The following is a 17,090-nucleotide window of genomic DNA, read 5'->3' on the forward strand; positions in this document are numbered from 1 at the left end:
TTGTATATTGAAGTTCTGTACCTCCAAGAAGCCCTTAAATAGAATGTACGATCCCGTCGTTTTTGATATATCTTGCAATCAGGAAGTATGATCTCAAAATATTCCATCTCAAACAGTGCGACAACGCCAATATGTGTACTGCACATTAGGGATGGTGTGAACCTCTGAAAGGTTCAGGTTCGTATGAACGCGAACCTTTTTGAAAGGTTCTGTGTGAACGCGAACGTGAACCTCATGACGTCACGTGACGTCATATTGGCAATTCCAACCCTACATTTCAGTGAAGTGATAGCCTATATTAATGTCCAGGATACCTAGTGACGACTCGGGCCACGTAGTGCCACCATGCTGAAGTACATAGTGACGTTTTAAACGTCACCAAATGTAATAACTGGGGCAATCAAATTATATATTAATCCCATAAAATCAACATCTTCTGTAGTTTTGCCTACAATTTCGACAAGGGCTTGCAAGGGAATATAGGCTTACGCGGTAAAGGTCTCGGCCATCATATGAAGTCAACATTGACGCCGTACACCAACTAGATTTTTTACATCAGACAGCGATAGCAATTCCATTGATTGATAAAAATCGTTCAGCTGACTACATGTAGTGTATTTTGCTCTTGATGTTGTGTCATGTCGGTCAAGCTCACAGCCGAAAGTCACTAAACATTCACGAATGGAAAGCTGAATATTTCGATTAAATTTTTGCAACAGAGTAGGTAAACTTTTTGAGATTATCAAGGTGCATGCTCGTTTAGTGTTGATTTTTTTTATGCTTCCAGCGCCATGCATAGAGTGGCCCGCAGCTGAAATGCAATAAATTTCAATCGAAGACGGTATAATGAAGTGAAAATGGTAATATATGAAAAAGATTCACAGTGCAGAACCTTCCAAGGTTCGTTTGTGAACGTGAACCTCAAAATATCTGAGGTTCACACACAAAACGCGAACATGAACCTCATGTTCACCCCATCCCTACTGCACATTATACATATATCTGTACTTAGGGATGGATATTGACGTAGAATACGACGAAAGTTGTCCCTGTTCTCGACCGTTAAGTGCTCACTCTTATGTCAACCTATCACAAGAACAGCATCACCAAGCTGCAACGTAAATGGGTCGCGGCCTCGCGGTTCGAGTCCAACCGAGGGCGATTCCAGAAATCATTTCCACGTGTTTGGAGGTTTATAGCTGCGCTCGGCCTCGTCATCCGATCCGCGTAAGCGGTGTCCGTGCTACAATTCGGCAGATACGGAATTACGATAAAGAATATCTGCCTGCTGTAAATGACCATTGTATAATGTACAGTCGAAAGACACAATGAATACCACAAACAACAAAGAGCGTGAATGGCGTGTGGCCGCTAAGAAACTCGCTCGTATTCATATTCACGTTTATAAGGGCTGCTAAGAATTGTCATCAGTTTGTGACGTGGGTGAGAATTGTAGTCAGATTAGGATTATATTGTCATTCTGGAGGTCATTCGGTAGACATACAGCGAGGATGAGCTGGGATGAAATGAAGTCATTGTAACAGAGCGATCACGGTCAGCCATCAATACCGCACTGTCTTTGGCTTGTGTGATATCATATAGGCCGAAACAGCACTGCGTCAGCCCCCAAACGTTGGCCTTGGGTCCCCATAGGGGGATACCCCCCCCCATCAGCCTGTACCTTTTTGCCGCTACTTATCAGCGAGATCTGTTATAGGCCTACTGTTTACTGAATCTGGTTATAACGCCTCTACACACTACACGCAGGAAGCGCGAAAATTTTTGAATATCAGTGCATTGAGATTTAATTTAATTAATTTTCCATTGAGTTAAAACATCATTACCGTTTGACTCAGCGGTGCGAGTTGAATTCGCTACGTTGCTGAAATTTATGTTGTTATTATTAAACTGTATAACACGTCAACGCGGCGATATGGACTCTGCAAGCTATGATCTGCAAGCAACGCATCCGTGCGTCGGGAAAGGATGGAAATAAATGGGTAGTGAGTACATCAACGATATATGCTGGAGAATGCATATATTTTTTTGGATAAACGTATTGTTGAAATTATAAGATACACTGTCGAAATGCAATAAACGGAAGTTTTGGGCATTTTTAAGAGTCGTCATATGACCATTCACTTTTCTTGAGAAAAGGGGACAAATGCCTCTAAAAGAGGAAATATTGCGGGCCTAGTAGTGAGTGCTTCGTGGGCAAATTACACATATACCCTATTATCTGTAATATAATGTAAACTGTTATGCATAGGCTCGATAAAAAATCCTTCTAGGGAAAAACGTAGCTATGGATTTTGAGGTGACATTTTGGAATTATTTAACTGGTCCGGCCCGCCAGCGATCCAAGCGATGGAATCCGGCGCGCGATCCAAGTTGAGTTCAACACCCCTGCTTTAGATTATATGTATGTTATCAGTAATCAATCAAATTATCGTATCATGTATGGTAACGGTAATCAAGTTCGCAAGGCAAGGAAAGGCACAAACGATTTCATGTGTTGTATATAGGCTACTTAACATATAATAAGAATATCATTCATACATTTAAAAGTGCGGACAATATGAACTGCCAGCTATCAAGCAGCTCGGAAAATATCGAAATCCCTGTGGATGACTATTTGGAAATATATGATAGAATACGATCGCGTGGAGACGTGTTGGAAAATCTTTGGCGACATGCAAGCGATCTAGTTCGAACGGATGGAGAATACGGCATCTACAGTGAAATCGGCGGTCCTGATGTCATGATTAAAGCTCTGATGGCGTCGAAAGACTTCGAATTTTTTGAGGAGGAAAATAGACACGAATCATCTGATAACCGTAGTATGGGCCCCATGGACGTTGAAGAATATCAAAATGAGGATAGTTCTGATACCGATGACGAAGAAGTCTCTTTGTCAGTGGAAAATGAAGATGGTAATAATAATCGAGCAAAACAATTTTCGGACGACATCGGAAACTGCTGTGACGTTTTTGGCAGAGAATATCGACACAAATTAGGGAATTCTGCTGGAGTTCTCCTCGAGTATGGAAACTGGTACGCTGCAAAAGAACATGAGGATAGCATGGATCAAAAATTAAATTTTATTCGTGCCGCAACGCTAATAAATGCAGCAATTGAGAGATATCGTATCACGTCACCAGAAGGCAAAGACTACGAAAAAGCAATGGAATCATTAAAAGAACTGCACGGGACTATCTCAAATGCGAGCATGTTTGTAAAGAAAGAAAATAATTTCATAGAATTTTGCCAGAGCAAAAGAGCTCAGATAGCAGAGCTTCGACTGGAAGAGCATAAAAAACTAAAGCATATCGAGAAAATCAGAAAACAAATGTCAGTCGAAGCATGCTCCGTTGACGACGAAAAAAAACTTATAACCATTGTGAAGCAAATTGCAACAGCCAACACGCAAAATTACATTCGATTGATGAATGATATTACTCAAGAATGCCTTGGAGTCATGGTGGATCCACCGTGTGAGTTTGTTATTGTCGGACTCGGTTCTTTGGCTAGAGAGGAAATAACACTCTCGTCTGATTTTGAGCATGTTATCATCCTGCCTGATGAAACACCTGATGCAGAAGAAATACGCGAATACTTTCGGTGGTTCACGGTCATCTTTCACGTAATAATCATCGGACTCGGAGAAACGATCGTTCCAGGAGTTGACATACCGTACCTATGTGATCCTTATTCAGCGGACACCGCGAACAATTGGTTCGAAGACTTTTACACGCCCTGTGGAATTGCGTTTGATGGCATGATGCCGCACGCTTGCAAATGCCCGCTTGGAAGGTCTCGACCAACAAAGAACTTTGATAATGTTGTGGAGTTAATACAAACATCGTCGGTAATGGGGAGCTTTCTCACAGAAAAGGAGCAGCTTAAACATGGCTACATGCTTAACGATGTTCTCGGGACAACTTGCCTTGTTTATGGAAGTGAAGAGATATATAGGAGCTTTCTTGGAGAATGTGAAACAATAAAGAATGCGTTCTCACAGGAAATATTGTTTTCTCAGCAACAAGGCGTTTTGAAAGACCTTGTGGAAAAATGGAAGTCAAGTCAAAGCGATGCCCTGCGATTCATAAACGTTAAGAAGACTCTGTACAGACCCATCACAGTTCTTTTGCATTTTCTGGCCTCTCATTTTCATTTGCGTTCACAGAGTAGTTTTGACATAGTCGACGCGTTGAAATCCCGCGGAGTTATTGACCGAAGTACTCACCACCTGCTTTCATTTTCTGTTGCGATCGCTCTGGAACTTCGTATGCGCTGCTACCAAACCAAGCATCGCCAACGAAACGCAATATCATACCGCGATTTGCCACTGAAGGTTGGAGTAGATTGCCTCGCAACCTACACGGTCACCATGCATTTTTTTGTCATCGCCGTACAGGATTTTGCTTATCGCAGGTTTAAGCTGAAGAAAGATTACAATACATTGACTTTTCCATCTATACAAGACGAGATCTGGAAATGTGAGATGTTAAAATCTTCTTTTTATTTTTCCGGCGATCAAGAAAAAACTATTTTAGAACTTTTAAAAGCAATAGATGATGTAATCAACAATTATCAGCACGGTAGTGTTGTGATTTCGCAAGCGTGCTACTATATGGATATCTATTTCAAATGCATTTGTGAGTCTTTCCATCAATCAATTACCAGATCGCAAGTTGGTGATACTGATGGGATTTGGTCCTTTGTGTCACATATTGATATCGCAAAACTATATATTTGGGCGAATGAGATAGCTGAAAACTTTGGATTAGATTCGTCAACAAAACTGGTTTACTTCACCATGAGAGCATACGTTCTATACAAACATTTCTTTTTTAAGAATGATGAAGCGAATCGACTTTTTGACAGGGCCATTCAGCTTCGTGATTCACTATCAAACTGGTCGAAATATCCATGGCAGCGTTACGCGCATATTGAAGTTCAGATAAAATGTGCCGCGTTGGAACCGAGTGATGCGATCCGGTATTTTGAAAAAACCTTGAAAGGAAACGAAATCACGATGTACATGACTTATTTATACAAAATAGGAATTGCTAAGTCGCGCTGGTTGCAAGGATTAGAACATCAAGCAAATGAGGAATTACAAGATTTGACGTCAGAGCTCTTTTATGATTCTCAAGAGCTTTCGCGTGAGGAGTATAAACTCATTTTGGATTTGCTTGGAGATGCGTTTTCTGATTTCAAAAACACGAAATACCAGGAAGGTGTACTAGATATGAAATATGAGATTCTGGATCATAATCTACCAGGTGAATTTCCTGGCCAATCCGACCTGGTCGCCAAGCTCAACACTCAGAACCATTACAGGTATAATTTCGGGCGAACATACAACTTCGGTAGATACGCAAATTTTACATTCATGCAAAGTGATTATGATGATAAGCTTCCGCTTTTATTGATGATGTTAAATGTCAAAATGGTGCACACCTCAATGATTATTTCCTCGGTTCGTTATGATGATATACTGCCCTTGGTCAAGTTTTCGCAGGAGCCGAAAGATCTTAATACAAGCTATTTGCGAAATGTTGTCGGAGAATATCCGAAAAAATGTTTACTGACTAAATCAATTGCTATCATGGTGCTCTGTGAAAGCGTAGAATATCGGGATCTTCCGGAGTGCGCAGAATTATTATTAAAATCACCTGATATCATAATAATGTTAAAGATTTTGCAGCCATTTATTTATGGTTTCTTTGTAGGGTACGCGACGCACCCTGCGTCTGATTTGAAAATTATTGATAATCAAAGTGTATTGTTCCGATATATTTTTCAAACGAGCCTACCGACTGATGCTTCATATAACATCACGGCGAATAAGGCTATCACGCTTTACACGAATTTGGAGTTCAGCAAAAGTGCCAACATTCTGTGGAATCTACTTCAGCTGCATGCCGTCGATATCGATAACCATGAAATCTTGGAAGAACTTTTTCTAACGGTTGTTTACACCGTAATGATCTTGAGGAAAAGAGAAAAACCTTTTCCGCATTTGGCAAAATGTCGTGAAATGTCTCTTATGCAGTCTCTATGGCTAAGAGGCGCCGATCTCGGAGAAAACAGAGAATATTATCTATTCGATCCATGCTTTCAACTTTCTTCATTTTATCATCGGTGCAGTGATCGGTTTTCGCAAATTTATAATTTCGCTGTGAATTGTGTCGTTTACGACGAAAGAGCATGTGCAGCGATATTGTGGAAGCTGATATATTCCGGAAAATTGAACTTCAATCTGTGCGGACGGTGCATGCTTTTGCTCTTTGAGGCACTAGATCGACTGTGTGAGGAAACATTGACATTTTCGTATATCCACCGGTTGTAGTAGCCTAATTGACGGTAATAAACTGCAAACTATTTGAGTTATTGCACAAGCGCATACTGCGTACCCGTCGCAACTTATGAAATATGAAAATAATTGAGGTTCCATTTTCCATTTGAAAATACTTTGTATGTAACAGAATGAAAGTATTATAAATTATAGGCAAACTGTAAAGCTAAATTGCAGCTGGACTTTGAAAATCTATATGAATTCGACAAAAATATCGCAATTATTAAAAATATTTTTGCTCATATACAACTCTGTGGTGACAGAAATTTTATGACGTTGATGCTACTTTTCGTATCATCCTCTTTTCCTCCGTCAAGAAATACAGTATCTCCTGCATAGAAAAAATGTCACTATCATATTAAACGCTATTTTGAAAGTTTGATACAAAATATGTACCTGACTTAAAGAGTTGAGTAGTTAGTACCTACAATACAAGGTGATCCAAACTCTCTTGCAACCGTTGCAGCGTGAGAAATCAATCCTCCGATTTCTGTTACCAAATCAGAGATCAACGGGTAATATGGTGTCCAACTGTCCATACAACGTCAGTATAGTTCGTACAATAGCACATCTCCTTTGTAAAGCACAGATATGGAACATTGCGTAGAGATGAGCACATGGGATGGATCCCGAATAAAAAACAAACATCCATCAATTCATTCGGGCATTCATCAACGTCGATGGATCAGGGGATGGTTATCAACTACAAGTGTCACATTCAACGTTGAAGGGGCGTGACCAAAGAAACACATTGGTGGTACTCAGCGTTGCATTTACAACGAGAATAAATTTAAAACAAAAATGTTTTTTATGGTTTTTTTTTTAGTCATGAAGCCACGAATCTTTAATTGTGGCTTCACATTGGTTTGACATTGACAACTGAAAATATTCGGTAAATATTTCTCCTTCGACGAAAAAGGCCGCGGTCATAAATAGACCAAAATTAACTCTAACCAGGACTACATCATTATGCAGCATTTTACGGTCGACGGTCATCATTATCAGATCAGAACAGCCATTCTGTACCGATATCTCTTATATACATGCTATAACTGTTGAGCCGTCGACGATTTCGAAGATACAGCCACTCTATATCGTATACGTCGACTGCGTTGGGTGCAAATCCTCCGTAGGCTCATACTACATGCATGCATATTGCATACTACATGAAATCTTATTGGCACCCAATTATAGCTATAAGTGCTGCGACGACTCAATTGGAATATTACAAAAATAAAAATTGACAATTTGGAAGGTATGAGGGTATAGTATACGGTATAGACCAGTGGTTCCAACGTGGTCGATATCTCCCCCAGTGGACAATTTAGAGAAACAGGGTGGCGAGAATATAGAAGTCGACGATTGGAGGGCGAAAACGTTAGCACGGCTATAGTTAACTAACCGGCACGAAATGCACGTGAAAAACGGGTTGTTATAGACCTGCCTCGAAAGTTGACTGAAAAAAGGTAAACTTCCACCGATCATACGCGGAGACGGGTGTTTCGGGGATAATGTTGAAAAGCTGTATACATTTTCCCGTTTATATGTCCTCTTTTTCGGTTTCGAAAATATGTGGGGCGAAATGTCGATTTTGATACGGGCGATGAGTCGAAAAAGGTTGGGAACCACTGATAGACTATCGTCAAGATGTCTCTTCTCTCGCAATTTCACAGCACGAGCCCTCTACTTAGGATTTGATAACTTTACTGGTAGTTAATATCAAATACAGGCAGGGGCGTAACAGCACTTCGTCAGGCCCCCCTAAAACTTTGGTCTCGGGCCCCCCATAAGGTTATAGGCCGAACTTCTGGGGGGCGTGCCCCCTCCGCCGATACCCTTTTTACCGCTGTCTATCAAATTGTTGGGAGTTTGTTTAGTGAATCAGCTGATGTCACCTCAGCGCGTGAAGCGCGGAAAATTTCTAGAATTCATGATTGAATCGCTCAGTATGATAGGGAATTGCATATATATTGTTATCAATTTTTATCTTCTCTCTGCTCACGTAATCAGATTTGCCAGTAGAGCTGAGTGAGGTGTGTTTGAAAAGGTAGGACGACTCAATAATAATTAAACATCTTCGGGCGTATACACATTGGCAGGAACGAAACAGTACCTCGTCAGGTCCCCCAAAACGTGGGTCTTGGGCTCCCATAGGGTGTAAAACGACCCCCCCCGCCATCACGTTGCTCGCGTTTGTCACGAAATCATCTGTACTGTATTGTGAGGCAGCGCGATGCGCGAAAATTTTCGATAATTTATGATAAAATCGGTCAATCAGATCGGCGATTGCATATTATGCTATCAATTTATTGTCCTCTCTACTCACGTAATTAGATTCACCGGTAGAGCCGAGTGAAGTGTCTTGCAAACGGGAGGGCCCGCAAGTAAAAATTAAACATCTTCGGCGGGCGGACCCGTTGATATGACTTCGTTACATGATGTTATTTCGTGACTTCCAGTCTGCTATAACAAAAAATATAGAATCGTCCAAACGTGAGCTTCTAAACTAAGAGACGCACACGATTTCAAATTGGTATTTCTTCACTGGCATAAAATTTTTCCCAGCGGGATGGTATTTGTTTTGTGAGGTTCAGATTGCAAAGACAGCAACATTCGGCGCCAGTCATTTAGGCGCCTATGGACAATTAAACCTATATGTATGTTGTATATATAACGAAGTCCTCGACCAGCATAAAGGCATAGACCTTTTCGGCCAAGGTTTTCTCACTGCCGATCGTTCTGGCACACTTCTTGGAGTCGCATGTTATATGGCCCAAAACTTGATTGTATGTCTTGGTGGATCGTGGCGCGGTAATGGCCCAATACCCAATAATAAAGACAAATGGGTACTTGAATTCGCGCGCAGCGCGAAAAAATTTTGAAAAAATTGCATAAATTTTCAAAAAATACTCTATGATTTATGCTAATTCACGAAATAATTTTGGGCCCCCTTCGAGCTCGCCCCCCCCCAATTAGGGGGTTTGGGGTGCGGCAGTTACGGTGCTGAATACAGGCAATGCTTCATTCAATCAGAGGTGGTTAAAGTATCGCCAACCTGCTACACAAGAATAAGTCTCGCCGTAAATTTTTACTCAATTAGAGTGCAAGTAGAAGCAGCGATTTTCAAAACAATTTAAAACTATACTTTACGTGGAAGCTGAACATGACAGTCTTCACAGTACTCAGGTTAGTAGTTTCGAAAAATAGTTTTGGATGAGAGGTCGTATATGCTCTTAGCAGTTAATTGGACGTGTCTTGTCGGAGTTACAGGGCAAATACTGGCGATTTACGCGAAATAACAAATGACACTGAAAATAGGTGGAAAATTCGAAAATATATTCAGTTAAGGCTATTGAAATTCAATTTTCATAAGTCGTTGTAAAATCGCTTGCGCTTGTTCGCCCTGTACACTAACATTGCGATAATACTTGGATAACTATAGATTGTTCTTGTTGTCTAATTTGAGCGAAATGTTCGGCAATCAAACAACGTCAAGGGGAAGTAGAAAATAAGAGGACTGACTGGTAGTCGAGTAAGTTGTTGTCAAATTGGGGGCGTGGAATCGTCTGATGGGGGCGCTAAGCCGGCTGAGAGAAATGATCTTCCTTGAACTCGGAATGAGATTAATTTGTACCCGTGTTGGGATGCCTCGAGTGATGACTTGACTCGAGTCAAGTTTTTCAGATGACTTGACTTGACTCGAGTCACTTTGCAAAAATGACCTGACTTGGGTTGACTCGTGGCTCGAATCAAACTTTTCGAGTCACTTTCAAGTCATCAAGTAATCGGTGTCAAATAGCCTACGTCACTGTGCCTCTGTGCGTTCATGTTCTCGGCACCCTGATATGACCTGTGTGAGCAACCAGTCGTTCAACGATTGCACAGCCTGGTTTTACTCAGCCTCCGTCGCTAATTCACAAATAAATTGAGCGCAAAAGTAGAGATTATTTTCGTTAAACTGCATTTTCTTTACGGTGGCTTTCTGAAGGAAATGACTTCGACCAAAGTTTTTTCCCCCATTTTATCATTAATTTGAGACCACATCATATTTAGAGTGCAGTGCTTCTTCAACTACGGCTAATCATTATTCATATGCAATAGCTGTGATCTGTGATCCTGATCCCCCAGTCTTGCTGAGCATCGGATGATAGCTATGAGCTACATATAACGCATGCAACACATTCATCATCATTTTTATTAATCAAATCAGTACAATAGAAGATTGCGATATCATGGAGAGACATCGGTTTATTGGTGCTCTTGGAAGTGTGGAAAATTACCGTTTTCAACAGATACTTTATGGAAAGGATTTCGAACTGCACATCTGACGGCACCGAGGCTAAAGCCACCTCTTTGATAAAAGTACCTATCGAACACAATCAACGCATGGCTATGGAGCTATAAAATCAAATTCTTCGATATATATACCCATGTCACATATGCTATAGTTATATAGTACGATGAACATTCGGAATTACGTAATGGATTGCACGAGCACATATGTATTCCAGCATAGATATATGAATTAAGTTAGGCCTCATCAATATACAGAAACATGTCCCACAATTTTTCGCGGTGTTACTAATCTGGAATTCAAATTTTTAGATGAAAGAGATCTTCCAATTGCAAAAAAATTCTTGTTATACACAGATCTGGTGTATGAAGGGTATTATGCCAGTTCTAATTTTCAAGCCTGCAACAATTTACAAAAATTTGTATCGAGCTCGAAGCCAAAGTCATATCATCCTGTTTGCATAAGAGAATTCCAGAGTACCCTCGCAGATTTTTCCAACCGATTCATAAATCAAATAAACTGCACGGCGCCTCAAAGCAGCATTCAACCGCCCAGAAAAGAGCAGTTTCCATATTAAAGCTGCACTCGACCTCTGATCGTATATCACAAAGTCCACTGCCATATTGTACAATAGAGTACTCCGCGAACGGTGATGATAGTAAAATGATGCATGCCTTCGAAATAAGGTAGAAGCGTACACTCTCTTCGATTCTATAACTTGAAACGCTTCCATCCATACGGACTGTTTTAACGAAAGCTCTCGACAATTCCGCATTTCATAGTCAGGATTGCTGCGCTTTCCGGCAATGATAACTGTCATCACGATTGTTAAGAAAAGCTCCGTTATGCTGTCTGATACATTATGCTCTTCACTTACAGCGATCGCACAGTGCAGTCCTCGCCAAGTTATTTTTGCAGCCGTCTCAAATTCGAACTTCATGAATTTGGATACAACCGTAGGCAGCATATATTTTTCGTTGGTGAGCACGGTTGAGAAGGTACCACGAAAAATGTCGCGTTGGGAAGAGACAATCATGAAATCCGCTTCGGGACGTGTCGTGTATTCTTTGAAGGTTGCATAGAAGAAAGGTTGCAGCAACTTAATTGCCCTCACGCAATGGGATGTAGCACCGATCAACTTACCAAATAATTCAAAATCTTCTACTTTGACGCATTCGCATAATGCTAGCAACGCAATAGTCTGGGTATGTTTCCATAGCTCTGGGAATCCGGGTAGCACGAGGATCGAGCCCCCCAGCACATCTCCAAGAGTGTATTTTATCATTGTGATCATATCCTCGTAACTGACCGACGAGAAAATTTGTAATGAGTGAGAATATTTTATTAATTGCATGTTTCTGGCCAGGGATCGTTGCAGCTGCAAGCTGTTGTATGTGTAATTGGCATATTTTCCTACGTTCCAAGAAGGACCAAAATTGTATCTGTAATCGTTTGTTAAGTGTATATTAACAAACAGCTCATTCTCCGCTGGATAACTTCCTACGATTTTCATATCCAATGTTTCACATCGCAGTTCTAGAACGTTAATCGAGTATCCAAGATTTCCACTTTTTCCAAACACCTCGCTTATAAGTCTCAGTAACATGCTGTACCCATCCTTCGTGACATCAAAGGAATTAGTCGTGAGATCAGAAATGAGATTTTGCAGTAACTTTGTACCACTTTCAGTATCGCCTTTTTGCAATAGTGATTGTCCGATCCCAATTTTATACAAGCATCTTTGGTACGCTGTTAGCTCCGATGCTTGAGAGGCCTGCCGACAATGTTGCACCGCTTCGTCAGCTGAAAACATTTTTTCAATTAACTTAACCTCGAACTCTATAAAAGGATTTAGATGCTCTTTATCCACGCCTTTTGAACTCATGCATAGTTTCTTGGACTTTTCTAAAAGATCTCTAGCCTCTCTATACCTTTCCCGGTGAAAAAGTAAATAACACTGATCACAAAGGAAATTAATTTTCGTGGAGACGCCAATACCGAATCTCACCATGATATAGCAAGACCAAAAGTACATGTCTTGGAGATCATGCTCCACCAGAAGCTCACGATTATGCGAACAGAAGGCATCGTTTTGAATCAAGCAGCGCAAAGAGTCCGACAGCAGCTCCACGTATGTTTCGATGAAATATTTCGCCTTTGAAGTTGATAATTGGCCGTCCGTATAACGAGATAAAAGAATCCTGATTGAAGAAAGCGAATCCTCAATCACTTCCCCGTAATTTTCGTTGAAATAAAAAGACGAAAGAGCAACTTCTCGATTCCAAATATCGCCAATCCGCGTAGGAAACACTAAGTAAGAAACGTCGCTTTTTTCTTGAAATTTCCGGTACGCGAGAAAACGCACAGCGCGCAGTAAAGTCAAAATGGTTACACGGTAATGAACTGCGCACTCTTTTCCGACCATCTTACAGATGTCCCTGTTGATGATGACATTACGCTGTCCGTGTTTGGTCTGATAACAGCGCATCCTCAGCTCAAGTGCGATCGCAACTGAGTACGACAGAGCATGATGCGATTCGTCGCTGATGATGCCGTGGTTTCTGAGATCGTCCACAATGCCCAAACTGGATCGCGATGGCAGATCAAAAATAACGGCGAGAAAATGGAGTAAAACTGTTATCGGTCTGTATACAGATTTCTTGACATCGACGAATTGCAGTCCTGCAGTGCGACTGGATTTCCAATTCTTCACTAAATCAGTCAACAAGTACCGATGCTGCTCGAACAATTCTGTCGGATTAAACGATCTTCGTATTTCTGCGCATTTCTCGACGAATTTATCATAAACACCTTTACTACCGTATACAAAGCAAGATACACTCAAAACGTCATGTAACATATAGCCGTCTTTTATTTGTTCTTCCCTTGTAAGGAATTTAGCCATCCCCGATGCTGTCTGTATTAACTCGACGGTGTTGTTGAACTTTTTCGTTGGCCGCTGCCTTCCAAGCGGACATTTACACGCATGGGGCATCATGCCATCAAAAGATATTCCGCAAGGAGTATAATAGTCTTTGAACCAATTCTTCTTCTTGTCATACGAATAATGATCGCAGATATAGTCAATATCAACGCTTGGAACTATCGTTTCTCCAAGTCCGATTATAATGACATGAAATATGATAGTAAACCAACGAAAGTACTCTTTTATTTCGGAGCTGTCCGGCGTTCCGTCTTTAAGAAGGATTACGTGCTCGAAATCCGACGACAGGGTGATCTCCTCTCTAGCCAAAGACCCGAGACCCGCGATTGCAAATTCACACGGAGGCTTCCCCATAACTTCGAGACATTCTTTGGCGATATCTGACATGAAACTGCGATAGGTACGGGAGTTTTCTGACACAATTTCTCTTATTTCATTTATTACAGCTGTTTCCACTAATTCAGTGTCAGAGCAAGGTGATTGTTTGGTTCTCATTCGCTTCACTTTACTCAAGGTCGCCAATTCTCTCTTTCTGAGATTTTCTAATCGACATTTTATGTCGGAGGAAAGTAGGATGAAGTTGTTTCCTCCGACTTGCGATGAACTAGCTCGCAGAAGTTGCTGGTGAAGAAAGGCCAACACTTCAATTGAAGAAACGTATTCACCGATATTATCTTCAGCGCTATACCGTACAATGGCAGCATTCACTAGGACTGCGGCACGAATGAAATGCAGTTTTTGTTCCATTTCGCAACTCTGCATACCTCGTAGTATATAAATACGGCCCATCAGTATTAGGCAGTTGGCGCTTTCCGATAAATTCCTCAGCATTTCTCTTCCGTGAGGATCGCAGCAACTTCGCAATCGTTTCGCCAGTCCTTTAAGCGTTTTGTTATCATCGCTGTTAGCAGCATCATGATTTTGAATAACAGTTAAGTGTGCTTTATATTCTACGACCCGTGATTCCTCGTAATAATTATTGATATCCGACGCAAAAAATGCATCAATTTCAGCGGTTGTGAAGCCCATATCTCTATAAATCGCCCACTTCTCCTGTCGACATTTCTGATTAGCCTCGTTTATTAGCATATCGAAATGATTGTCCCTCTGACGAATCGCGGCATAGACCGATTTTAGATGCTCGAAAAAATCCATATTGACTGCTTCATGTGGTGTTGCGCATTCGCGATAATCATCCGAAAAAATCCAGCGAGAGGTATCCGTATTGGACAATGACAATTATATGATTGTTGATATGCAATGATCTTTCCAATTCTCTACTAGTTGCTGACGATTGCCCCTGACGAGTGTCAGCCGAAAATATTGGGGTTCATTTCAATATGAGTAATTGAATATACTGTACTTCCAAGAAGCTCTTCAATGGCGTGAAAATACACTATAACGCCACCACTAACATGTCGAACGAAACATAAATTTGCTTTATCATTTCTTTTAACCTTCACCATTAAAATAACACAACAGCTTTACTCCCCTGAACAAACAATAGCCTGCTGGTTAGTGGAGTCTATCACTATACATACTGATGGACGAGTAAAAGAAGTCAGTCAGTCAGTCATTAATTGAAATTACGCTGTGTGTGTACTGCGTAATGACCTTCACAATGACAATAATATGATATGATCCGAATCCTACTGCAGTTCTTACCCACCTTCACAAGCTGATAAACCTTAGCCCTGCTCAACGTGTTTGTGAATACGAGCGAGACCCTGTCAGGTAGCAGTCACACATCGATGGGCACCAATGATTCGACATTATTGTCATCTCCTGTCCAATTCTTTACTCACAACAAATAACTACACTACACTACAGTATTGAGATTGACGCTTTCTATCGTATCTCATAGCTTTGGTAGGTAAGTGTCGTTTCGGGATTGGATAACAGCGAGTACTTAACTATACTACCCTTCCGGGCCTGCTGACTAAAAAATGGTAAAAATGTGACCCATACGACCTAATTTTACCGCACTACGGCTTTTATGCGGCCAGTTTAGGACTTTGGATTATACATTGGCCTTAATAATGGCAATAAAACCCGTGGGAAAAGAAATAACGAGTAATATAGTACGACAGGAATAAATGCTATTGGCAGATTAATATGAATCTCAGTATCTTGATCTTCGAAACATAGTTAGGTTTGCATGTTGCAGACGCCTTCGAAGTCAGCTTTCGTATTTAGCGGTCGTCGTTCTGCCTCGATATCCCTGCATAATGGCGCCATGGAAATGTATGTGGATTTTTATTTTCTGCTTTTGTGTTGATCATTAGATCAAGTGGAAGCAGGTATATGCCATACAGTGACGTGCGGTGAGGTAAGGCACTGAGCCCCTCCCCCATCACACACACACATACACACACACATGTAAAGTAGCCTACCTGATAAAGATACACAAATATGTGAATAACAACAGCAGCAGGAGAAGCGTGTAGGCGAGAGCGTTTTCTCTGCGCCCTGTTAGCCGTTAATGAAGTAGCCTATTGAGTTATTTAATACAGATATAGCTAACAGCTTCTTTGAGGTACAGAACTTCAATATACAATTGAATAGTATATTCATATTGAAATGAACCCGAATATTTTCGGCTGACACTCGTCAGGGGTAATCGTCAGCAACTAGTAGAGAATTCGAAAGAACAGCGTATATCAACAATCGTAACACAAAATATGACGTCACCAGCACGAAATCTCGAATACGAGAGCGTTCAATGTACTATTTTTAGATGATACACGAACTCTTTTTGTTGACACAGCCTTGGCTGGTGTATTTTGATAAAAGTCGACTCCAAGGCACACAAATGAAAGTGTGAGCGACCCTTTCCGAGTATGCGAAATCTGCCGTCTCGATAATTTTTCGCACAGGCGGGATTATCCAACAAGTGTTTGCCAATTGCAGAATTTATGGCCTTTGATTGCTCCGCATCAATCTTGAGCGGATGAGTTAAGGGTGAGCTTTTCACCGAGCGTGTTCTAATGAATCTAGGGACATGCTGATTTATGCGTTCCTGCAAGCGCTTTGACGTTCTTCCCACGTAGCCAAAATCACAGTGACACTTAAATTCGTAAACTACATTGCTTTGCTGAAGTGCGGGTAGCACGTCTTTACGTGTTGCAGGGAGCAGTTGCGTTGTCGTGAAAATCACGTTGGTCTTCACTGTGTCGATATAGCTAAACGAAAAAGAGGAAACGAAAAGCATGAAAATATTTTATTTGAGGTCCTAATTTCGGTTTCAAATTATCCATTGCCCTTCGCTCGTCCAATCTCCTTGTTTGCAAGATTGAAATGGAAACTGCATCAGCAAAACTAAATATGTCACTCGCCAACATCAAACTTGGTTGAAGACATCATTAAGACTCTGGAAAATCGGGGTTCAATTCATGATTTTGATTGGGGATGCAGATTTCCTTGGATTAACATTCGCAAATATATAAAACCTACTAGATTAGCTGATTGATTTGGCGTCCTGTTTCTTT

At 41.0% G+C, this 17,090-nt stretch overlaps 2 protein-coding genes across 2 annotated transcripts; one reads left to right on the forward strand and one right to left on the reverse strand.

Annotated features, from left to right (window-relative positions):
* Positions 1–1,337: 1,337 nt before the first annotated feature.
* On the forward strand, positions 1,338–6,428 carry LOC145446338 (uncharacterized). The gene has a single exon (XM_080324603.1). The coding sequence runs from the start codon at positions 2,579–2,581 to the stop codon at positions 6,356–6,358; it is 3,780 nt and encodes a 1,259-aa protein (XP_080180729.1). The 5' UTR covers positions 1,338–2,578; the 3' UTR covers positions 6,359–6,428.
* Positions 6,429–10,541: 4,113 nt separating this feature from the next.
* Positions 10,542–14,951, reverse strand: LOC145446339 (uncharacterized). Its single transcript, XM_080324604.1, has one exon. It carries the CDS (start codon positions 14,755–14,757, stop codon positions 11,101–11,103), a length of 3,657 nt encoding a protein of 1,218 aa, XP_080180730.1. The 5' UTR covers positions 14,758–14,951; the 3' UTR covers positions 10,542–11,100.
* Between the last annotated feature and the right edge of the window lie 2,139 nt (positions 14,952–17,090).

This window comes from Botryllus schlosseri, chromosome 9 (genome assembly GCF_051294905.1).
Source record: "Botryllus schlosseri isolate E-star chromosome 9, Bs_hap1, whole genome shotgun sequence".
In the NCBI taxonomy this organism is placed as follows: domain Eukaryota; kingdom Metazoa; phylum Chordata; class Ascidiacea; order Stolidobranchia; family Styelidae; genus Botryllus; species Botryllus schlosseri.

Bases quoted from the DNA above. Each gene is read 5' to 3' on its own strand.
- LOC145446338 (XM_080324603.1), top strand. From the start codon at position 2,579: ATGAACTGCCAGCTATCAAGCAGCTCGGAAAATATCGAAATCCCTGTG.
- LOC145446339 (XM_080324604.1), bottom strand. From the start codon at position 14,757: ATGGATTTTTTCGAGCATCTAAAATCGGTCTATGCCGCGATTCGTCAG.